The following is a 22,916-nucleotide window of genomic DNA, read 5'->3' as shown; positions in this document are numbered from 1 at the left end:
TTCATCCGATGGTCAACTAGTCGAGTACAACCTGCGCAGCCCGACGAGTTGCTAGAGTACCGATTATGAGCTGCCGAGAAGATGTGAGCAGGAGCTAAAGGGTAAGGGTAGTTTGAAGCAACATGATGCACGAAACCCAGCGATGTGATGCAGACCTCACTGTGTGGCAACGATGCCGTTGCATGGAAGAGCCAGCATGTAGTGGCCGTACCCAGCTTCGGGCATGCTCGACTGCTAGTGACAGCCGACCTAGGTAGTTTGCTGCCATCTGGAAACGGCGGAGCCATTTACATGGACGCGTTGTACATGGGTGGGGCCTTCCAGTGGGAGGATGCCAGCTCATTGTGCAGCAAAGACGTCGCTGAAGCCGGATGAAGTGGCCAAGGTGGGCAGTAGGTATAAAGAGGCGGTGGACGAACGCAGCGACCCAGTAAAGTGAAATCCAATCCGTCGACCCGTCCAATCCGACTCATATTCGACCTGACCTCATCATTGTTGTCATTGTCGTTATCGTTATCGAGCGCAAGTTGTGAAGCATCTTGGGATTCTTGCTGATTCAGCCCCACCACGGATACATCGACATTCTTTGCCTTGGGGTCACAGATTGGGCCGCGGCGACGCACGCAGCAATCAGCGGGAGGGAAATTCAGCCCTCAGTCCATTGCCCACTGAGATGCGGCGCTGCCTTTTGCTGCGGCTCTCTGACAGCGGAACGATGTGACGAACCCGTGCCCTGTGCTGGCTCGGATGCCGGTTTTGGTCCATGATTGGCGTAAAGGGAATCCAGTGGTTTCCTGCCAGAGTTGGCATAGGACTGGGCCTGAGTGTGCTGCGGCCAATGAGGGCGATGAACTGCCACTTTGTCGCGGGCACTAGGATGCCCAGATATCCTTATTCGGTCGTACGTCGATCAAATTTTTTTTTTTTTTTCTTTGCTGTCTTTGTCGTCAAAAACGACGTCTGATGTTCCAATGTTGGGGGCAAACGGCGCGCATTTTGTGAGGGGAGAATGGGATGACGCACTGCCGGCCTTTGAGATGGAGATGGGAAGGAACGACGAGAAGCGGCGCCTGCTGACGGAACACTCGCCGAACCTAGTTGGTGGGGAAGGGAAGGAGGGGCCGGCGCATCCAGTCGCTGGCGATGGCAGCGACGTTTCCTACGGTACTTATTTCTCTATCTTGACCTCAACACTCGCAGACATAATCACAACTGTTGGCTAGTGCTGACGAATATCCTCACGGTCGACTTTATTTCTCATTTAAGCTTACGTCTCTTATTATGACCAAGCAGGGAGTATCATGCTTTCGGCCAACACCACGACAATGACGTCCTGCAAGTGGCAGCGACCCAGAGTCAGGCGCTCCATGTCGATCCACCGGATTGGCCAGCGGACGCAACCTCCAGGGAGAGCCTTGAATCGCACTGCATCTACTTGTGCATCTGCACGCTGCTCTCCCATTCCGCAGAGAACCGCTCCTGCATCTGGCTCATCTCAGCCCAGTGCTAGGCCACTAGCACCATGACAGAGGGACCGTGCTGCAGCGAAGCATGTGTGCAGGACGGGCGGGAGACAGGGATGGATGCTCTGTCGATTGCATATCGGAGACCGACCATAGGGAAGAGGAGAGCCCACAACGCAACGCAGCGCACAGCTACAGCTACAGCGTATGCAGTCATATGTGATATGATGGGTAGCTACGGATGCCTCCAGTGAGAATCAACCTGCGAGCTATTACGAGAGACGGACCCCGTTCTCGAACTCGAATGCGATCGAAAGAGGCCCAGTTGAGGCCGTCTTGGTGTGCCTGTCGGCCAACCAAATGGACCCTCTTCCACTTTGGGGGACTGGTGAGACATGCGCAGGGAAAATGGCCAAGAAGGATGCGGTTGGTTGCCGACAAAAAAGCAAGAAAGCGGCGACGGAATCGGAGGCGCGAGAGGCGCGTGGAATAAAGCCACTGCCGGGGAAGACGAAAGAAGCCAGCCGCAAGAGACAGCTCAGCCCAGGGACGGGAAACCCTGACGAGATAGGGTAGTATAGGATTTCGAGAGGCATTCAGCGGCAGCGACGGCGACGGCGACAATGACAAAAGCAGACAGGAGCTTCTCAACGACATCCTGACATGGACAAAGACGCACCCAAAGAGCAGCCGATGCGGACGATGACTACGACGCCAGTCAAACATCCTCATCACTCCCACACCACACCACACCACACCACCACTTTGTCGTTGCGCTCTCAACCTGATTCTAGCCTCTGGAATCTCGACTGTTCGTATGCACCTACAAGCAGCTTGCGCCAACTTTCAGCATCCATACCACCCACCAGCCCAACCCACCTCCCTCTCTCTCTCTCTGTGTGCGCACTGTCTAACGTCAACTTCCGACTAGATTGGCGGTGCAGCGATAGTCCATCATCAACGGTTGGCGAGCGAGAAAGAGTTGGTTTACCGTCCAAGACGAAGCGGCCTTGACAATTCTCCCCGAAACGCTAAATCGGTCTGTGTTCCTATTCGATCTTCTGCACTCCATCTCGGCTTCGACTTCGTCACCTAAGCAGGCACTCCTCCCCGCCGGTCTAGGCTTTACTCATTCCAGACGGGGCCCTAATGAATGAGCCGCAGCCTGCCGTCTTTTTGACAGTCATCGCCATCAGTCGACAGATCTGCGGGCATTCCCCAGCCACCCTCGCTCGGACACTGCAACTCTACACTAGGGTCATCCAACAAGGCAAAGGCACTTTTGGAGATACGAATCGTTAATCCATTTTGCGCATGATATCGTTGCCTCGAAAGGTTTCCCAGAAATCACGACTGACCAGAATACACTCCCCTCTCGTCATCACGGATCTTAACACAAACAGTGCCCGCCTCGCCCGCCGTTCGAGTCGAGGCTAACTACTAGAACTAACACCTTGCAACTCTCCGACCTTTAAACCTTGCTGCGAGCAGCCGGACCAACTTACCATTCGGATACCAAAATTCAACAGAACCAGTACCCTGGAAGGTCTCCCAGACAGGCCTAACGCGTAACTGACTTCTCGGCAAACCTGTCTCGCTTGTTTCCCCCAGGCTCTCTCGCGCGCAAAACACGCCTGATAAATGCGACCCCGACCCTAGTCGCACCAGCCAGTCCCCGAGTGCGCGCCGTGCAGGCCCTCGTCGCAAAGTGGCCTAGGTCCCAGAAGCAAACGAAACAATCGAAGCCTCCACTTCCTCCTACACGGCCTGTCCAGGCTGTGTTACCCCCCCTCATTGCGCCTCGTCCAACATCCCGTCAACTTCGTTGTGGTGCGAGGCCTTCTTCACGGTGGCTTCAGGTCGAGAACGCGCGCTTGCGCCGGCCTGATCGCTTCCCTCTTCACCAGCTGTTTCTGTCTTCTCATTGCGTCTCGTCTTTATAGACGCAGCCGTCGACGTTCTCTTCTAACGGTGCCAGAGGAACACTGGCGTCGCTTATTCTCCGTCTTTGCCGCGAGCTTTTGTTCTCCGCCGCCGCGCTTGCCTTCCATATAGGTTGATTACTTGGTCACAGGACTCTTCTAGTCGACGGTGCCGGCTCTGTCGACACCGGACGCGCGCTTTGCGTCCTGTCTCTTGCCATAGTTGTTTACCCAGTAACTCTTCGCCCGTCACCACCGGCTAGCATAGCCGATTCGCTCGTTTGTTAGAACCCCGCGTCGCAGATGCCTATCTCGTCTCCTCTACGGTCCAAGATCTCTCTCTTTTATGAAAACCGTACGGGTAGTTACCAGCCCTTCTCGCGATGGCTTACTCCTTTACAGAGGAGGAAAAGGTAAGCAGCAGGTCTTCATCCAGTTACGGACCATCGACACTGACGCGCATCTCGACGGCAGAGGTTCATCCTCGCGGAAGCCATCAAGAACAGCAGCCTAGATGTTGGCCTCTTAGTGGGGTTTTTGAAAACGCACAATGTCGAGCCAGATTGGCTTAAGATGCAGTTACCCAGCGGTACGGATCGTCAACCTTGACGAACTCCAGGTTTCATGCTGACATTTACCATACAGGCCGCACTATGGGACAATGTCTCGCGGTCACCGAGCAGATGTTTCAAGGTCCCATGCGGGTCCCAGACCTCAAGCGGAAGTCCATGAACGACCTCCTCGAACAGCCACCAAAGCGTTTGGCTGCCGCATCGCCTATGGAGCCACCAGCGCAGTTACCACCCTTGGCCTCAGCAACTCAAGGCCTCGCATCCTACTCAAGCTCGATGCCCGTATCATCGTTATTGCCAGCGCCTCCACAGCTGCATAATCAGCAGCTTGCCAACATACAGCCGCGACCCGCCGGCATGGAGATCGCCGGGGTGACCAACGGCTCTCAAAGCCCCGGCCAACAACAGCAAGCGCCGCTCCCGCGGAAACGAGGTCGACCATCACGGGCGGACAAGGCGAGACAACTACGCCCTTTGCTGCCGCAGCACCTTACACCTCTGGCGCCGGCGCCCCGGCCAATAGCTAGGGAAAGCCCAACAACACCAGGAGAGTTCGCCGTGTACAGATTATCACCCGGTCCACCTTCTGAGGCCGCCAACGAGCCAACAAGGCGAGGACGAGGTCGGCCAAAGTCGTTTGGCAGGACACAGTTGGTGAGTGGACATGGTTTTGCGAGTTGATTCAAAGTCCTGATCCGCACCCTAGGGCACTTCCACAGGCGAACAAACCAAGACAGAGTCTGGGCGGTCAACACCAAGTGAATCATCGCGCCAGCAATCTGATGACATACCCAGAAACGCCTACAACGAGGACGAAAATGTGTCGGATTCGCAAAAGGAAAAGGCCATCTCGAATATTGGCCACTTACAACAAGAAGGGCTGGCGAGTTAGCAGTTCTTGACGAGCCTGGTGCGATGATGATTTGAAACCATCCATCCACTGCTACACCTTCGAATCCACAGCCTGAAAAGGCAAAGCCTCATCATGGCCGTTGTACGGCCTTTGATTTGCCAGCGACGGCTTAGTACAAGACCTTCTTGGCCCATCCTGTGCAGCAGTTGTCCGGTACAATGGATGTGTATTTCTAGAGCTTATGGCGTTGTCGGACTTTTTTTTTTTTTTTAATTTCATTTTGCATATGCCGGCTGTGGACAGAACAAGGCGGTGAGAGGTGGTTATTTGCCTTTTTCATCTGGTTCAAGGAGTTCAGGGGAGACAGACGTGTAACCACGGGACGAGGTATATGGACTGGACATGACAGAGAAGTGTACGATATGGTAGGACCTGGGATACATGGTCTCATTTCCGCTCGGATGGGCGTGCAAATCTTGCGGGAGTCACACAAACCGGACCGCCAAGTGCCGGTCTTGAAAGCTATGAACTATGAAGGATTGGCATTATTGTAGAAATCGTTTCTTTTCAAAATGTCCTCTTGTGAACTTGTTTTGTTCAGAGACTGATACTCATACGCTAAATCATAATATTGACCAGATGAAAACCCCAATCGCAGATAATGCTCCCATAAAAAACACCCAGACAACATGAGCCTACTGACTTTTTTCTTTCTTTTACCAAGACTTGACAATCTTCTCCAGGGCCTCAACGAGGATATCAGCGTGGTGCTCCTGGAAGATGAGCATGGGCCTCAGACGGACGGCGCTCTCGCCCGATCCGCCAATGTTGATGCCCAGACCCTTTGCCTTCTTGAGGAACTCGTCGCGGCGCGGGTTGTCAAAGGCAATAAAGGTGCCCTGGCCCTTTCCGCGGAGGTTGGCGAATTGGCCGGGGTACTTGCTCGCCAGACCCTCGAGCTTGCCGAAGAGGTAGTCGCCGACGCGGGCGGTGTTGTTGACGAGGTCGAGGCGCTCAATCTCGTCGACGATGGCGCGGAAGAGGATGGCGCGGGCCGGGTCGCCCATCCAGGTGTTGAACTGGCGGTAGGGCTTGTTGGGGCGCAGCTCGGGGTTTCCGAAGTAGTAGCCTGCCGTCTGTGCCTTTTTGCTGAAGGTGACCATGTCGGGAGGGGTAGGGAGGTCCCAGTGGTCGTGGGCCCAGAACTTGCCGGTGGCGCCGACGCCGGTCTGGACCTCGTCGACGATGAGGAGGACGTTGTGCTTCTTGGTCACCTCGCGGAGGCCGCGGAAGAAGGCGGGGGAGGCGTGGTTGTCGCCGCCCTCGGACTGGATGGGCTCGACGATGACGGCGGCGGGGGGGATGTGGTAGTTCTTGATGAGGTGCTCCACCTCGTCGAGGGCGGCCTTCTCGGCGGCGGCGTTCTCCTCGACGTGCTCCTCGAGCGGGTACTTGAGCAAGGGGAAGGTCGCCTGGGGCCAGTCAAAGGCGGGGATGTCGAGCTTGTGGATGGGCTTGGAGCGGGTGGTGGAGAGGGAGCCGAAGAGGCGGCCGTGGAAGCCCGTCTTGAAGGAGAGGATGGACAGGTCGGAGGCGCCGGGGGACTGGTTGTTCATGGCGGAGGAGGTCTCCTCTGCGGTGAACTCGACGTCCGGGCCGCCGCGCTCCTGCTGGCGGCGCCACATGAAGGCGGCCTTGTAGGCCGTCTCGTTTGCGTCGGAGCCGGCCATCGCGGTGAAGACCTGGTCGAGACCCTTGGGCGCCACCTTGAGGATGCCGGTGCGGAGGACCTCGGCCCAGTCTTCGGGGGGAAAGTTGCCCAGGGCGGGGCGGTTGATGATTGCGTTGACCATCTCGGGGGTCTGGGCGACCTTTGCGAGGGCCGGGTTGTTGTAGCCCAGGGGGATGGAAGCGATTTGAGCGTAGCTGTCAACATTTCGTAAGCTTTTGATCCCACGTATAGCTATCATCCGTCTCTTTCTACATGATTTCACTTACACATCGAGGAGGACGTTGCCGTCGGCGTCGGCAATGTAGTTGCCCAAACTCTTCTTGTAGTCGGTGAGCATGTTCAAGCTCCGGGTATCAAAGACCTTGTGCAGATCCTCGGTGGCCTTCTTGGACGCGGGGCCGGGGATGTCAGTCTTGAGGGCCGGGCCGGAGGGCTCGCCGGCGAACAGGCTCGGGGCGGCGGCCATGCGCGAGGCGGAGAGGCAGAATGCTCTGCGCGCGGTGGGTGTGCGAGCCGCGCGGGCGGCAGGACGCGCCAGGGACGCGGAGGCTCTGAGGAGGGCCATTGTGTCTGATGTGTTTTTGTGTGTGTGAATGTGTACGAGTTCTCTCCTTCAGTCAAGTGCTGAAGCTCCTCTCAGTTGCCGTGTCACCAACAGAGTGAGACGGCTTCTCTGGGGTGTGTGTACAGAGACGATGGCGACTTGGGAGCTTTGTGCGATATCGGAGGGGCAGGAGAGAAGAGAGGGGGGTATCAATTGGTCAATCGCAAAAGAAAGATGAGCAAAGAGAAGAAGGAAAGCTGTGAACGACGTCCTACGAGGCGGGGGAGGGGGAAGACCAAGTTTATAGATTACGGGTGGCAGCGGCTTATCACTTGGATAATCTAACGTAACTCGACGCCGCGTTGCCGTTGCCGGTGGTGGAGAGCAAGTACGGATGCACCTTAGATAGTAGCAGCAGCCGCAGTAGCGCATGTAGTATGGATGTGTCTTGTTTTGAGCTTTGGTCCCCTGGTCTGGAGTTGAGTCAAGGTAAGGTACCTTTGCCCTTGGATTTCCTAACCGCAACGACCAGACCGAGCGCCACTCCCTCAGCTACCTCACCTATCTATTGCGGAAAGATTGGTATATTTTTGCTGGCCGGGGGAAGAAGCTAAGGTTGCAAGCACGGCAAGGTCTCTCAACTCCCAGCGAATGCGATGACGGGGAGACCTGCCAAGATTACGTGCCAGTCAAGGGAAATGTGGGGCAGATTGAAAGCTGGGGTCCTTGGGCCTGACCTCACACACACATAGCAGTGACACACTGCCTTGCTGAGGTACCTTGCCTTACACACGGGCCTTGGTTTGGAGGGGTAATTTACGCCGTTTACGCCGCCACCGCCTTCTCTTGTCCTCGCTTCCCCTAAGTACCTTACCTTACTCCCGTAGTAGAAAACCTGCTGCAAAGGCAGCAGCGGCTCGCGTAAACGGCGTGAATAGGCACAGACTTATCACTTTAGGCAGGTTGGCACTCTTTAGAACCGAGAAACTTCACACTCGGGCAGACTTGCTCTTTCAGAGAATCAACACATTTGGCAGGTGTAAGTAGCTTGCGTTAGTTACAGGAAGCTCGGCCATGTTCATCCTGATACGACGAAACTCTGTTGGAGCTTGGGTGCAGGAGGTATCTTCTCCTCCTGGGTAAAGGAAGCGCGCTACCGCGGTGAACGTACCCCAGATTTCGCCCAATCGGTTCGCTTTGCGCGCAATCGCCTCCAAGTTGGTCCTTTATGCCGTCTTTGGCGCATCTTCAGCCTCATAAACATTCTCAAACTACTTTTCGCCACATCAACCCTCTTTCCCCCAGATGCACTGATGTTATCCTCTCAATTCACCCTCCAAACCCTCGGTGTGATTCCGTCGCATTGCAAACCACAAAGATCAGGCGATAAGCACCAGCCCCATTGATACAGATACCTTGATAAGAAATGGAGAATAAATCCCCCCCCCCCCCCCAAGGTGGAAACGAACATCTCCACCACCAGGGGCAAATATCTGGGGACTACCCTTAGCGCTTCGCCGAATCAAAAAGCCCACCGACCGATGACGGGACCGGAGAACCGGAACCGGGAAAGGTTGCCGGTTCTTGCACCATACCTAAACTAAGAGATTGAATTTCGCCCCTCCTCTCGCCGTCGGCGTGTGCTGCCTACTTGACCAAAGTGTAGAATGAAGCGCATAAGACAGGACTGGCATTAACCTTCCGCTCCAGTGCAATTGTTCTGCCCGGCGGCGACAAGCCCGGGCTGGGTCCGGTCGGGCCGAAGCCGGTTGAAGGACTCCACTTCGGCGGCCGAGAGGATGCGCGCCGGATGCCGAAGGTTATCTTCGATGACGGGAATGGCCAATGCCCGGCCTACGGGGGGCTTTGGCCGGTTAACTGACACATCTGTTCAATTATATCGCTTCACCAAAACCTCACTCAAAGCGGTCTCGAAAGATTGGGAAATGAGACTCTGTCTGCTGTGGTTACTTTCGTGCATTTGTTGCGACGACACTCTTTATGTGCACAATAATCAATCTAGCCTTTCCCCAAGTATTCTGTCCTTCTTTCCCAGCCAAAGAGAAAATGCTATACATCCAGGTTCGAGCACAGTCGACCATCCAGGAATGCTCTAGGAGACAGTATCTTAAAGAGAAACATGATGTGAACGCCATACCCAGGCACGCTAAGCCGCAAGTATCGAAACATGGGCGGTATGCAAAAACTAAAACAGACTTCCTCCGTCTCTGACAATGTATCCAAACATGTCGGAGGTGAAAATGCTGGCAAGGTGCAAAAACATAATGCAAAGGTGATTTGAGCCCGAACTTCTGGTTTGTTGCTCCAGAAATGGACACCAGATCAATGGCCCTCCTTCTCCTCAAGCTCCCGCATGTATCTCACGAAGCTCTTCTTATGTACCTGAAATAGAATTAGCCAAAAGACCTCGTCAAACAATCAAGAAATTACGCACCATTCCTGCATAACGTCCATTCTTCAGCACACACACGAAGCGCAGACCGAGCTTGACGAAACACTCGTAAACAAGATCCATAGGGGATCGCATGTCCAAAGCCACAGGTGCCTATTGACGAGAATTAGCCTCGATATCACTCGCCAGGTCCGATGGCCACTTACAGGGTCGATGTATGGAGTAAAATCAGTCTTGTCCGTCTCTCCATCATCATCATCAGAGTCCTCAATGGTTGCAACTTGGGCCATCAAGCACATGCTTGATGCCTCGTCATCCAAGTTATCGAGAGCAAATTCCAAGTCTGGAGCGGGGATTAGGCCAACAAGGATGCCATCCCGGATGATGGGAAGACCTCCGTCAATCTCTCCAGCTCTGTGGAGGGTCTGCAACTTGCTGCGAAGGCTGACTGCAGACACCACTGGAGAGGCGCTGATGTCAATGACGCGTTCACGTCGGACACGAGGAACGATGTCTGCAAGATCCGAAGTGAAAATGGGCTTGTGCTTGTTGTCCAAGAAGGGGTACGAGTTCATGCTTGTCAGGAGATCCTATCATAGTCAGTAGCCGCCCGAACTCAACGCATTCTGCAACTTACGTAGATGCTGTTCGGCTCAATGGCGTCCGCAGTCCACTTGGCCACCAAGATTGCCAGAGAGAATGGCAGAACATAATCCAAGCTGCCGGTAAGCTCGAACAGAATGACTGCAAGTGTAACTGAGAGTCGGGTTACACCGCACATGGTTGATCCAGCAGCAATGAGACCGTATACTCCCGGCTGAATGCAGGATCCCGCCTCCTTCGCGGCACATGCCCCCCACAACCCAAAGTCGGGCCAAAGCAGAACCATGTACTGCACCACATGGCCGACAAGTCTGCCCATGAGACCGCCGACCACCATGGACGGAACGTATATACCGGCAGGAACTTTCTGAGAGGGTATTAGAATGGTGATCAAATTGGGAAATGGACGTACTTGCAATGCCAAACGTGATGATCGTCAAGAAACCTTTGATAAGGAATGCAGTGAAAAGGCTGAGGAGCACAGGTGGAATGTCCTTCATAGCAGTTGGGCAGAGGCCATAGTCTTCGCGACCGGAGCCGTCGTGACATGGGGCTGCAAGGTTAAGCATCAGTTTGGCCACAGGCTGCTTTGTGTGGACGTTCCAATAACTCATGATACCGGTGACGACAGCAACCAGAAGTACCTCAAGCATTGGATACGTCTTGATGAAAGTGATCCTTCTGAATGATTTGGCCCAGTGCTTAGAGGCTTTGATAAAAAGAGCACCGGCAGCACCACCCAGGATGCCGATGACGATATAGAAGACGATCTCAAAGTAGTGCCAATCTGCCACATACTTGACTTGGAACATTACAATCTTGTGTGTGCCGTAGGGGTTGAGGAACTTCAACGATAGTGCGGCTACGATACAGCAGAAGAAGGTGCGGAAGAGTGTCTTCGCTGGGAAGAAATACGAGACTTCCTCGAGACCGAAGAGAACACCTCCTAAAGGAGCGCCAAAAGCGACGGCCACACCTGCAGCTGCAGCTGCAGACAACACCTCGCGCCTCTTGGCATCATTCTTGTCATACTTGGAAAAGAGACGGCAAGCAATGTTTCCAATACAGGTAGCAATGTGCACGTAGGGGCCTTCTTTGCCGAGGCTGAGGCCGGACGCCACACTGAGAATGAGAGCGGCAGACTTGATTACCAAGGTTTTCACACCGAGGAAACCGTGCAGAACAAAGCCACTGAGAATGACACGCACTTCGGCCACCCCACTCCCGGCAGCAGAGTAATACACCATCGGGGGAGGTACAGCGGCCTCAATCGCCTCAACGATCTCTGGGGGAGTCGGGCTTTCGTCGCTCGTCGGATCGTCTGCGTACGGCGCAAGCTCTGCCGCGAGGTTTTCGTCGAACGTCGTCATCCGGTATGCCGAGGGTACCACGGTCTTTGTGGTCAAAGTCATGGCACAGGCGATGCCTGCCAAGCTAACGCAGCCAACCAAATAGATGGTGAATTCGGTGCCTACATCTCCAAATGGCCAAAACCTCAAAACCTCGGACCAGGTTTGCCAATCTTCGCAAGGGCCTTGCTTCGGACAGCAATTCTATACACAGCGTTAGCGTCTTCTAAAAGTCTTTGGTTGCAGTAAAACATACTCTCTCGCTAATGTACCAGCCCCGCGCGCAATATCCGTACTTATAATCGAAGACAGTGGCTTCCGATAAGTTGACTACGTAGGCGACGAGGGCGACGACGAAACCGCATAGCGCACTCAGAATCCATCCTTGTGAAGCGTCGAAGATGGCATATAACCTTCCCCGAAAGTCCTTGCGCATCTTCAGAGCCTTGACTCGGTGGGCATCGATGATATTATCATGGACCCAGTCGGTGGATGTAAACTGATCGTACCATACGCGCTCGTTGGGTTGTATTGATCGTTTCGACTCGCTCATCGGATCGGGAAAGTCGGAGAAGGCATGTGAGAGGCGTTGGCCCAAGGACGGGTTGCGACTGTGGTGTAAACTTCTGATGCTCCCTGGGATAGCGAGGGTACAGGTTAGCCTTTTTGGTTTCTCGGTTTCCTGATACAGACGCAGCATGTGAAAGCATCGGAACGACATACCGGCAGTGCTATGATTTCTTGACAGGCCCGGAGTCAGATACTTTGGGCTCTCCGGACCGGATTGGTGAAGACGCCTTCTTGATCTTGCGCCACCCAGAAGCAGAGGGGAGCGCTCATCCGGCTCTCCTCCGACCGAGCTTCTCCGAGAGTCGAATCTCGGTCGTCGCGTACTCATCGGCGAGGGAGGGCCCGAAGGCGCGTTGTCGTCCGGTAATTCCGCCATAATTGGGCTGACTACGCAGTAGGTGTGTGTGAAGACGGCTCGAACCGTTTGAGTTCTGGAGTTTGTTTCGAATCTTGGATGTTTCGACTCAACCAGCAACTTTTGGCGGCAGTCCAGGCAAGGTTGATGTTAGTTGGCAAAAGAGCGGAAGCTTGCAGCTTTCAGGAAGATGGGATAGCATTCGACGCAGCCAAGCAGTCTAGAATCTGGGCTTTGGAAAAACGATGATCAGGGGTAGCTGCGGAAGCCTCGAAGGGAAGGCTGTCCTGATAAGCAAGCTGTATGGTTTTAGGTTGAAGCAAGCTGAAGTTTTAGCACGTGAACCTAGTGAACTTGGTAGGCGTTCCAAGTTCCAAGGCTGCAGACAACCTTGAGCACAGCAAGCGCAAGGTTCGGGGAGGCGGGAGATAGGATCACGACGTGGGGTTCGGTGTCAGATGCGACGAAACGTGTAGGCGGATGACTATCGCGGGCGAGACATGTTCCTTGGCGTGTATACTGCGTCGCCGGGTGTGTACACGGCGGGGCCGGGGGAGAACGCTGGAGGGTGGGCAAGACGAGAAAGAAGAAGGAGGAGGAGGAGGAGGAGAAGGAGGAGGATGTTTAGGGGAAAAGAATAAAAGTAGCCATCTACTTGAAAAGAAGCTGGAGAGAGAGCCGCAAGGTGCCCCGATAGTTTGGTTATTCTACTCCGTAGTACGAAATACCCAGACGGGTGCTAGGAGGTGCGGCAGGCCTCGAGATGGAGCTGTCGCCCGTCCACTTTCCCGAATGCCCCCCAAGGCCCCAAGGGCCACAAGGGACACCAAAGGTTGGCCAGGTTGGGCTGTGCACCGTATTTGCGCCGGGGGCACGCGCGGTAAGTTGTAAGAGCGTGATCCACCCTGAACAGTTTGGCAGTGCCGCAAAGTGTGTAAATAATTCGTAGCGGTGGGAGGGCGTTCTTGGCTCTGAGGTCATTTGCACCGGGTGACCCTTAGGGTGGATGCTTCTGTAAGACATTTAGACGCAGTAATTGGCTGACGCCTAGCGCATTTCCCGCCGAAACGGTCAGATCGACCGAGGACCCTGAGATTGCACCATTGCGGCCGTCCCTCATCTTTTTCACCACCCCGTAAGTACGGAGTACGTACTGTCCCTCCATTACCCAAATTGCCGATTCACTCATTGTTTCCCGCTCCCCTCCACCGCCCTTTTTCATGCTGGATTGCAGCAAAGGCACATTTCTAGGGTATAAGGTATTTCACCATGCTTACCAAGGTGCGGTGCGCCGATGCCAACTTATCCCCCATACCGCCTTTCTTCAGGGCATCATTCCAAGTGCAATCCGTATCCAATCCCACGTCTGCAAGGTGCGTGAGTCAAGCGACTGTCAATCCCGAATCCCACCCTTGTCCCGTTCCAGCGCCTCAAGTCCTCAGTCACGGGTCGCTCTCCACGTCCCCATCCTGGAATGTTCCGAACTCTGCCCATCCTTCATCCAACCATCCAACCCTCCAACTTGGCGTGGTGCTTCGATTGCTTTGGCCTTAATCCTATGTTGACTGGCACTATACTAGTCCCAAGAGCAGTCAGCCAGTGTCAGTCAGATTAAGACATGACACCCTCATCAACAACGACATCAAAGCTATCAAAGCCATCGCCATCGCCATTCCTGCCTGTCATCTATTTTGAAGCAGACCGGTCGACCCGTTTAGTCCTCGTTTCCGAATAATTGGATTCAGAGACAGAGCCGAGGCCCATCAGAACCAAAATCCTGGGCCTGGTCCTGTTTTCATGGTCCTTCCACTCGCAGAGGCAGAGTGAACCCCAGGTGACTTACATAAGACGGGCAAGCCAATCACATGCCACGGTCCCTGTACCCAGTTTTCCGTACCGTTGAAGGCGCTCAATGCCAGCCGTAGCTCCGAAAACCAAACCACACATGCCCAGGTTTCTTTAACGGTGAGGTGCGACGCTGCGTGGCTGCTACCGTTCGATTAAGGTTGTCGTGTTCTGTGTTCTAATTTCTACCTTATGCGTGAGGTCGATCGCTGCCAAACCCCCACGTTTCTACAGTACTCCGTACTCCAGTACCGACAATTGCCCGTTTCCGCCACCGTCAAGCCGACAACGCGACTTACGCCACGGTATCCTTGACGTCGTTCTGGTCCATCACCGTAGCCAATAGTCATCAGAGCACATCACACGCATCAACTTTGCGCAGTTGGACATCAGGGCGTACTCCCAGTCAGCCGCTTACATTAGCAGGCAGCCGCGGCGCCGAGTTCACTCTCGGTGTCAATCATGATTCGGTGAGCTGCGGGCCGGCGTCGTCGATATGTCGGAGCCTGGGGATAAAAAGTTGACGGTGCCAAAGTTCTCGTCGTTCAAGCCCAAAGCCCCGGGTGCAGCACCACCTTCTTCAAGTGAGCGTTCCCGCGACCGGAAGAAGAATAGAGAAGAGAAGCCCAAGGAAGAACGAGCTCGTCATGAGTCTCGGCGCCACAATGACCGTTCGAAGCATGAATCCGAGCATCGTCGGCAACATCGCAAACGAAGTCGGAGTCGCAGTCCCAGCCAAGAACGAGCTCTGGTCAAGAGAGTCGAGGTAGCACCCGTTCTGAAAGACAAGCCCAGCGATAGTCTTTTCTTCTTTGACAAAAAGGGCGACCCCTTAATCAGAAGATACGGCGGCAATGATCGTTCTCGCGTGCCCCTGTACCGCCGCAGTGGCCGTGGACGAGTCCTTGGCTCAGGTGGATATCTGTACATTCATCGAGACGGCCCGCAGGAGCGCTTCAGTATTCGACAGCCGGGAGAAGGAACCTCGACGCTGCGAGATCGAGCTCTTTTCCAATCCAAGACTCACCGTGCAAAGCCGTTTCGTATACGCGTACGCAGCAGTCCCAGTGGTACCGATATACATCTTGCTGGGGAGGACTTTGTTCCACTGAGCAAGACATCGAAGCGACAGCGCGCCGAGTCGCCGGGATCATCAGAGGATGAGAAGACGGCGTACAGGTCGATCAAAGGCAAGGCCAAGGCTCATGAATTTTCCGACAGCGATATCGACTTCGATTCAGATGCCGAAGCTGGCGATTTCGACGTCGGATCCGATGATCCCCTGAGACAACGGTCGATTCAATTGTCCCGTCGGGTTAAGGAGCACCCTGGAGACATTGAAGCCTGGTTTGAACTGATCAATCATCAAGACGTGCTGCTAGATGCAGGCGGGAGCCTGGACCGAGACGCCACCAAAGCCGAGGTTCACAGCTTTGCAGAAATCAAGATATCAATGTTCGAGTCTGCCCTATCTCACGCAAAGAAGCCCGAAGATGAGGAACGGCTCCTTCTTGGCTTGATGCTGGAAGCTGCACAGGTTTGGTCTTCCTCAAAGCTCGAGAGCCGATGGGCGGATTTGGCGAAGAAGCACGATGATAGCTTTTGTCTGTGGAAGGCTAGAACTGACTACAAACTTGCGAATTTGGTTGCGTTCCAGTACAACGACATAAAAGCCCTCATGGTCGATCGATTACAGACCGTCTACAAGCAAGCCATGGTGTCAATGTCGCCCGGGCCAAGCCGCCTCGCAAGTAACGCAGAGACCCAGCGCTACGAGCAGATGGTCTACGTATTCCTCAGAACAACCAGGTTCATGTACGATGCTGGCTTCCGCGAGCTCGCAGTCGCAGCTTGGCAAGCGCTCCTGGAACTCAACTTGCAACGGCCAGCGGTCTGCGACACCATGGCAGAACTTCAGATAGTCAGTTCGTTCAAAGACTTCTGGGAAGACGAGTCACCAAGAATAGGAGAAGACAATGCCCTCGGGTGGAACCACTACGTCCAGATGGATGGCGTTGTCGACCCTCCGGAACCCCGGACAGATGACGATACTGTCCCCAAGTCGCGAGACGTGTACAAGTCCTGGGGTGCAACGGAAAGGCTTCGAGCGACGAACTCAAGGAACCCGGCACGAGCCACCGACGATGTCCTCGAGGATGACCCTTACCGTGTTGTTATGTTCTCTGACATTGAGGAGTTACTATTTGTGATACCGCCAGAGGTTGTTCCCTCACTTTGGAAGCCTCTAGTTGATGCTTTCCTGCTCTTCTGCGGTTTACCCACTGGATTCCGGACCAGCGACTGGACGGAAGCTGCAGAGAACGACACAGTGATCATGAGCAATATGAGGCTGTTTGAGAAGGACGTACTACAGCGCCCCAACGAATCCGACGTCCTAGACGAAACCAAGCGGGTTCCAATTTTCAAGCAAGATGCATCCCGGTACGCGCTGTCGGCTGACTTGCTGTTTGCTGGTCCCGGATGGTTTTCGCCGTTTTGCGGGTGGACCAGTACGCCCAAAGAGTCTGACGGACCCGTCACCATAGCAGCGGTCTCCAGCACTCTTCGGTTGCTGCTGAAGTCGAGAAGCTACCGGGAGCTGGCCGAGTACTCTCTGGCCATCGAAGTTGTCAATGATCCCAGCAACACCAAGAAGCGCGCAAAGACTTTCATCAAGCAAGATCCCTCGAATCTCAGGCTATACAATGCCTATGCTCTCGCCGAGTTCTCCAACGGCAACGCGGGAATAGGTCTCCAAGTTGTTGGCTCAGCGACAGGTTTGATTACCGTAAGTGCTAACACTACACCAATGTACATTTCATCGGCCAGGCTCTAATGATCATCTACTAGACCTCCAACAACATCGATGGCTCAATGTTATGGAATACCTGGGCTTGGCTGGAACTCCACGGAGGGAATAATACTCAAGCTTTGGTGCGTATCTGTGCTGCGACAGACGAATCCTGGAGAAATGCCCTTGCAACCACGCCCTCTCCTTCACAACTTCTCAAGGTACATCAATCATTATCGGCTACTCTGGAGCATCAAATGTCTACGAAGCAGCTCGATGAAGCTATAGCTACCGCCGAGAGCTTGGCATTGCTGGCCTACCTCACAGCCCAGGAAGGATCTGAGCCTGCATCAGAGGCGCAAGGAAGCATCTCGGCTGCGATGGAGAAAATCTGGACCGCGTCTTCAGAACTCTGTGCTCAAGGTCAGACCAAGTCGTCGACGCATGAGAGACTTCTTCAAGTCGCTGCGAGGCTTCTTTACCACCATGCAAGCCGAGGGTAAGCATGTCCTAATTCCTCCAAATGTCTCGAGGTTAACGTCAAGGCAGACCATTCCGGCGTGCGTATTTGCGAGATCAGCTCAGCCAGTGCATTGAGTTGTTTCCACGCAACACAATCTTCTTGAGCCTGTTCTCGTGGGCGTCAACCACGTTCGGCATTGAAGACCCTGTTCGTGACATTCTCCGAAAAGTCGCTCTCACGAACGCCAATGATAGCATCAGCAACCGTGTCTTTGCGATTCGATATGAGCTGCAGAGGGGCAACGTGTACTCCACACAAGCAGCCTTTGAGCGGGCACTAGACAGCCCGACATGCAGGTCCAATCCTGATCTATGGCGATGCTACATCAAATTTAGCTACGCGAGGCAACAGCTTAGATCCAAGGCAAGGGATGTGTTTTTTCGAGGTCTTCGCCATTGTCCGTGGTCAAAGGAGCTGGCACTCGAAGCCTACACGACGCTCGTCAGCGTAATGGACGAGTTCGAGCTGCGGTCCGTCTTCAATACGATGTCATCCAAGGGGTTACGCATACATGTTGATTTAGACGAGTTTTTGGCCCAGCACAAGAAGACGTAAGGAGGGAATTAAGGGGGTCAATTGAAGGAGATTGGCGGACAGCAAGCCCAGAGAGCCCGCCTAGCAGAATAGTAACACAATACATTGGTGAATGCTATGACTGTGACTGATGTGGTGATTCAAACGGTGAGGGATGATACAAATGCTATTCATCAGTTGCATATTGCTGCGGCAGGAAATGAACTGTCCAAAGGCTGGCTCTGTCAGCCTATGCAGAGACTATCTCGGCTCTAGAATGCAGGATTGCAGGATTAGGACGAAGAGTCACAGTGGCAATGCAGCCGCGGCGGAAAGGGACCTTGAAAGGGCAGGTTATGGCTTGGTTTGTAATAGGAACCGGGGAAATGTGAGGTAGTGTGGTTCTGATGCGGAGTGACTCATCAGCCATATAGCGACAATTGACTCTTTTTGTGCAGCCAGGGCGGTTTGAGGCGAATCAGGGTCCACACAGCTCGCTCGGTGTGCCCCGCACTGCCCGGCGCCCCTCCCCTCAATGGAAAGCAAACCTGAAAGTCCAGAAAGGAGAAGGCAGAGCCCATTGAGTGTGGTGAAGAACTGGTGCTGGGCTGGCACCCGTGGTCGACCTGAGCAGCTAAGGTAATTGCCCCACCTTGCTCTCTATCGATTGTCGCTTTTTATTAATTGCGACTTCCGCCACTGCAAAAATTCCATCATCAACACCACCCTCACGACAAGATCCTTGACGAACGACAATTTTTCCACACGACCGCGCCAAGGGTTTTTATTTTCCTCTTCTCACGAACGAAGCATCTTTTACGAGTCTTCATAGCCGTAAAAGTCTCATCACCTTCAAACCCCCTCAACAATCAGTGATCGAGTATCCCCCGAAACAACCACAATCATGGCGGTGCGCGCGCAATTCGAGAATTCCAACGAGTAAGAGAACCCCGCCGGATCGACCCCGCCATTGTGCTGCACGCCTTTGCTCCAGCAACCCGCAACCTCCGCGATGCTCTTTACCGTTGAACCAGACTCGCTGACGCGAGACTTTTTTGCTCCTTTTTAGAATTGGTTGCTTTGCAACTCTCACCAACTCTTACGCCCTCGTCGCCCCGGGTGCCAGCGAGAACTTCTACAGTGTATTCGAGGCCGAGTTGCAGGGTGTCATCCCCATCTGCAGGGCAAGCATCGCCGGTGTCCGCATCATCGGCCGGTTAACAGCTGGGTAAGCAACAAGCGATGGATCCTTTAGGAGGGTTCGTTTTTTGGGCATACGGCTTCACAACCCGCGTGAGCTTCAAGTTTTGCTGACTGGTCTCGGCTTCTAGCAACCGCAAGGGTCTTTTGGTCCCAAACACAACGTCCGATCAGGAGCTCCAACATCTCCGGAATAGCTTGCCAGATGAAGTCCGCATCCAAAGAATAGAGGAGCGTCTTTCCGCCCTCGGCAACGTCATTGTTGCCAACGACCACATCGCCCTCATCCACCCCGATCTGGAGCGCGAGACGGAGGAGATTATCGCCGACGTCCTCGGTGTCGAGGTGTTCCGCCAGACCATTGCCGACAACGTGCTCGTCGGCTCGTACATGTCGCTCACGAACCAGGGCGGCCTCGTGCACCCCAAGACGTCGATTCAAGACCAGGACGAGCTGTCGAGTTTGCTGCAGGTGCCCCTCGTGGCCGGCAGTGTCAACCGTGGTAGCAACGTTGTCGGTTCGGGTATGGTTGTCAACGACTGGATGGCCGTGACCGGTTTGGACACCACGGCGACGGAACTCAGTGTTATCGAGAGTGTATTCAGACTGGGCGAGGGCCTGGGCCCGGACAACGTCAACACGAAGCTCAAGGACACCATGGTCGAGTCTTTCTACTAAAGAAAGGATTGGTCCTATGGGAAAAAGGGGAGAGCTGCATGTTGAGCGGTTGGCTGCAGGAGTACTTTCTGGGTCGGGTTTTTCGTTGGTTTGGGATACCACTTATTGGGTTGAGCATGGTTTGGTAGGCTCTTCTCGTGAGCCGGGTTTGGGTTCACTCAGTACAGTACAGATGTATCTGTATGGCCGGCATGAATAAAAGCCCCACGTGGGCACTTGAAACCCAATCTTGTTCAATCTCGTTGTGCCAGCTGGGTTCCCAACCATCGTGGCTGTAACTGTGAATGTGAACCAACCAATGCCATGACAATGATGATGGATAGGCTTCGATGTTGCTCAGATAAGATCTATCCCCTAGAGAGAGAAATAAAGCTAACCATGAACTTTGCTATACAAGGTTGAAGGAACCCAAACAGCGAACGCGATTCCGCGTACGTAGTATTTCCCGAGCAGGTCCTAAGTCATGACGGTCGTTGACGGCGAAAGAGCGAATTACATCGCAGTCCGTGGGTTTCGTTTGCCTTTCTGGCCGAAGTTGACTGAATCAACACCCTATTGATGAGTAGCCTATCAAGTTTTGCAGTGCCCATTTCGACCTCGTTGGTAAAGTTCCAGCCCCCTCCCCGCGCCAAAGCATCTCTTCCCAACCTGGAAAGTACAAGCATTGTCCGGCTGAGGAGGAGAATGGTACGTGCGGGGGCCGAGAGGGAGAGGGAGGATTTGTCTTTTGATTCAGTACGGGAGGGAGAGTGTAGATATGTGCGGCAGTCTCTTTTCCAGAGGAGGTCTAGCCTCAACTCTGGGGGGAGTGAATATTTACGGGGCGGCCCAGCCACCTGGTGCAAGGGAATGGCGGCGTGGAAAAAAAGAGAGGTCTCTTCTAATGCAAGTCTCGGGCTCATTCGTTGACCTTTTAGGACGTTCCGACGGTGTTCGACGCTTGATGTGCTTTTTCTTTGTATATTTAGACGAGACAAGGAATTTCCACGAGGGGCGCAAAATTTAGACTGCGATGGTACTGCCTGGGTTAGGAAGGGAGCATGGGAAGCGCGTGATGTTATGGACCGTGGCGGTTGAGGCGTCTTTTTGATTTGGGATGTGGAATGTGGTGGTTTCTTTTCTATATGCATGCCTGAGCGTGGCCGGATGGAGCAGGAAGGGCGGGCTTGAGCCGTCGATGGGGTTTTTTCCTTCGCCCTTCTAAGCTACCTTATTCTCAGTAGGATTTAATGTGAGTAAGGTTGAGTCGCCTGCTTTGCCCCCTTTGAACATCGGTGTTCATAGTTGGACGTGTGCCCTACAGAATTAGCGATTTACCATGTTTGGGATTTGTTCCAACGTTGGAATTCGGGAGCTCGGGACGATTGGAGGTTTCGCTAGTTTGGGGTTGCATTCCATGTTGATGTAGAAGATCTGCGAGGACGGACTCTAGACGCCGATCTTCCGGTAGATGAAGGCAGCCGATTGCTATTCCTACGCGGGGAATGGAATGCCTCTATTGTGTAGATACACAAGTAGGTAGTATACTTTGAGTGAGTTATGTGTTTGTGCCTGTCTACATCTCATCGCACTTTCAGATGTCAAGCCTCTCGGGGCACGGGCATGGGCACGGTTGGAAAGCACAAGCCAGAGTCACGACAAAGTGGTGAGGAATCATCTGGTGGTTTTTGATGTCGAATTGCAATACGATCTCCAGGGTCCAAGAGAAAGGTACCTTTGATTGCACGGACTTGGGGACGTGCGGTACGTGCTCCATGAAAAAAAAAAAAGAGGGAGGGAAAAGACCATCAATTGGGGAAGAGCGTTCGGGAATCGGCGGTGCGTTGGACATTTTGAGAAATGGCGGAAGACGACGAGGAGAGAGTGTTGTCCGTTGGCATGGTCAAGTGACGACGCACTGGATGGCGATTGCAGGGCCGCCTCACTTCACTGTTCAGAGCCACGGAATCTGGACCTGCCAGCCTGTACCTCGCTGCCGGCCCGCTTTTCACTGCCCAAATGGTGATCGGGTCGACGGGTTCCACGGCCAAGTTGCTGGAGACGGGATGGAGACCGCCCAACCACCGCCAATTGCTGGATGTTGACGTCGCCCGCGTCGTCGCCTCCTGCCCGGGTCCTATGGTTTGTTTATCAGGGACCTCCCGGCGTTCTTTTTGTTTTCTCTCCTTCGTCTTGGTGGCTGTCGACCTGAACCTTCCATTCTCTTTCCTCAGTCCTGTGCACATCGAAAGGGGAAAATCAAGGCTATTTGCTTTTTTCTTCTTCTCCGTCACTCGCCGTCATAACGTCGACGCCCCCTGCAGCGCCGGCCTCGTGGGAACAGACACGCCTTTTCCCTCTGTGTCTGCGTCAAACCTGGGGTCTTCCCCGTTTCTTCGACATCTGCACATACCACGGATACATTGTACCGGCTATATGCAGCTTCACGACTCTTGGGCCGCACTCTTTGTCTCCCTCGCACGCTTGCATCAACACTGACGGATACTTCCTGTCTGATATCCATCCCTCCAGAGTAACTGACGCAACTACGGATACTTACGCACAAATCGAAACGAAACGACGTTTGCCTATCTGTACGCCCATGCTGACTCGGAGGCTCGTCCATCCACTCTTACTATCACATTTCCTTTGACCGATATCCAACGCTGGACTGGGCACCCCAATATCTCCGCTTTTTTATGCCTGTACTATACTTCGTACAGAGTGACCCCGACACTTTTGCATAGTCACAACATTGGAGGAAGCAGTCCGAATATCAATAGGTATTATAAAGCCTTGGATCGGGATAATCGCGACTAGCCTCTCAGCCACAAGCGCAGTCGTGTACTCACCTGCGACTTTGACAGCTTCGACGGCTTACAGCATCCCGCGCCGCCGACGCCTTCAAGCCGAAAGCTCTCGTCACTTTGTTCACGATCTGCGGCTGGTTGCGCACCTTTACTTTCTGTGCGACCATCCCTGTGCGACCTCACTATACTGCAAATCTGCAA

At 54.0% G+C, this 22,916-nt stretch overlaps 6 protein-coding genes across 6 annotated transcripts; 4 read left to right on the top strand and 2 right to left on the bottom strand.

The window, feature by feature from the left end:
- Nucleotides 1-1,301: 1,301 nt before the first annotated feature.
- CPAR01_15224 (uncharacterized protein) lies at nt 1,302-1,526 on the top strand (the record flags this gene model as incomplete). The annotated part of the gene is made up of 1 exon (XM_060499473.1): nt 1,302-1,526. The coding sequence occupies one exon, from the start codon at nt 1,302-1,304 to the stop codon at nt 1,524-1,526; it is 225 nt and encodes a 74-aa protein (XP_060341905.1).
- Nucleotides 1,527-3,768: 2,242 nt separating this feature from the next.
- CPAR01_15223 (uncharacterized protein) lies at nt 3,769-4,849 on the top strand (the record flags this gene model as incomplete). The annotated part of the gene is made up of 4 exons (XM_060499472.1): nt 3,769-3,798; nt 3,860-3,974; nt 4,031-4,611; nt 4,664-4,849. The coding sequence occupies 4 exons, from the start codon at nt 3,769-3,771 to the stop codon at nt 4,847-4,849; spliced, it is 912 nt and encodes a 303-aa protein (XP_060341904.1).
- A 677-nt stretch (nt 4,850-5,526) lies between these two features.
- Nucleotides 5,527-7,107, bottom strand: CPAR01_15222 (4-aminobutyrate aminotransferase; the record flags this gene model as incomplete). The annotated part of the gene is made up of 2 exons (XM_060499471.1): nt 5,527-6,754; nt 6,809-7,107. The coding sequence occupies 2 exons, from the start codon at nt 7,105-7,107 to the stop codon at nt 5,527-5,529; spliced, it is 1,527 nt and encodes a 508-aa protein (XP_060341903.1).
- Nucleotides 7,108-9,429: 2,322 nt separating this feature from the next.
- CPAR01_15221 (voltage gated chloride channel) lies at nt 9,430-12,496 on the bottom strand (the record flags this gene model as incomplete). Its single annotated transcript, XM_060499470.1, has 6 exons — nt 9,430-9,489; nt 9,542-9,652; nt 9,706-10,089; nt 10,137-10,465; nt 10,515-11,655; nt 11,708-12,496. Coding segments are annotated over 6 exons (2,814 nt in total), but the record flags the coding sequence as incomplete, so codon positions are not given.
- A 2,221-nt stretch (nt 12,497-14,717) lies between these two features.
- Nucleotides 14,718-18,090, top strand: CPAR01_15220 (uncharacterized protein; the record flags this gene model as incomplete). The annotated part of the gene is made up of 3 exons (XM_060499469.1): nt 14,718-17,009; nt 17,072-17,511; nt 17,562-18,090. 3 exons carry the CDS (start codon nt 14,718-14,720, stop codon nt 18,088-18,090), a joined length of 3,261 nt encoding a protein of 1,086 aa, XP_060341901.1.
- An 862-nt stretch (nt 18,091-18,952) lies between these two features.
- Nucleotides 18,953-19,926, top strand: CPAR01_15219 (eIF-6 family protein; the record flags this gene model as incomplete). Its single annotated transcript, XM_060499468.1, has 3 exons — nt 18,953-18,987; nt 19,118-19,276; nt 19,380-19,926. The coding sequence occupies 3 exons, from the start codon at nt 18,953-18,955 to the stop codon at nt 19,924-19,926; spliced, it is 741 nt and encodes a 246-aa protein (XP_060341900.1).
- Nucleotides 19,927-22,916: the final 2,990 nt, after the last annotated feature.

The sequence above is a fragment of the Colletotrichum paranaense genome, assembly GCF_030867605.1.
Source record: "Colletotrichum paranaense strain IMI 384185 chromosome Unknown Scaffold_18.1, whole genome shotgun sequence".
NCBI lineage: Eukaryota > Fungi > Ascomycota > Sordariomycetes > Glomerellales > Glomerellaceae > Colletotrichum > Colletotrichum paranaense.
The sequence above is the reverse complement of the archived record's forward strand: the minus strand, read 5'-3'. Positions and strand labels throughout refer to the sequence as shown.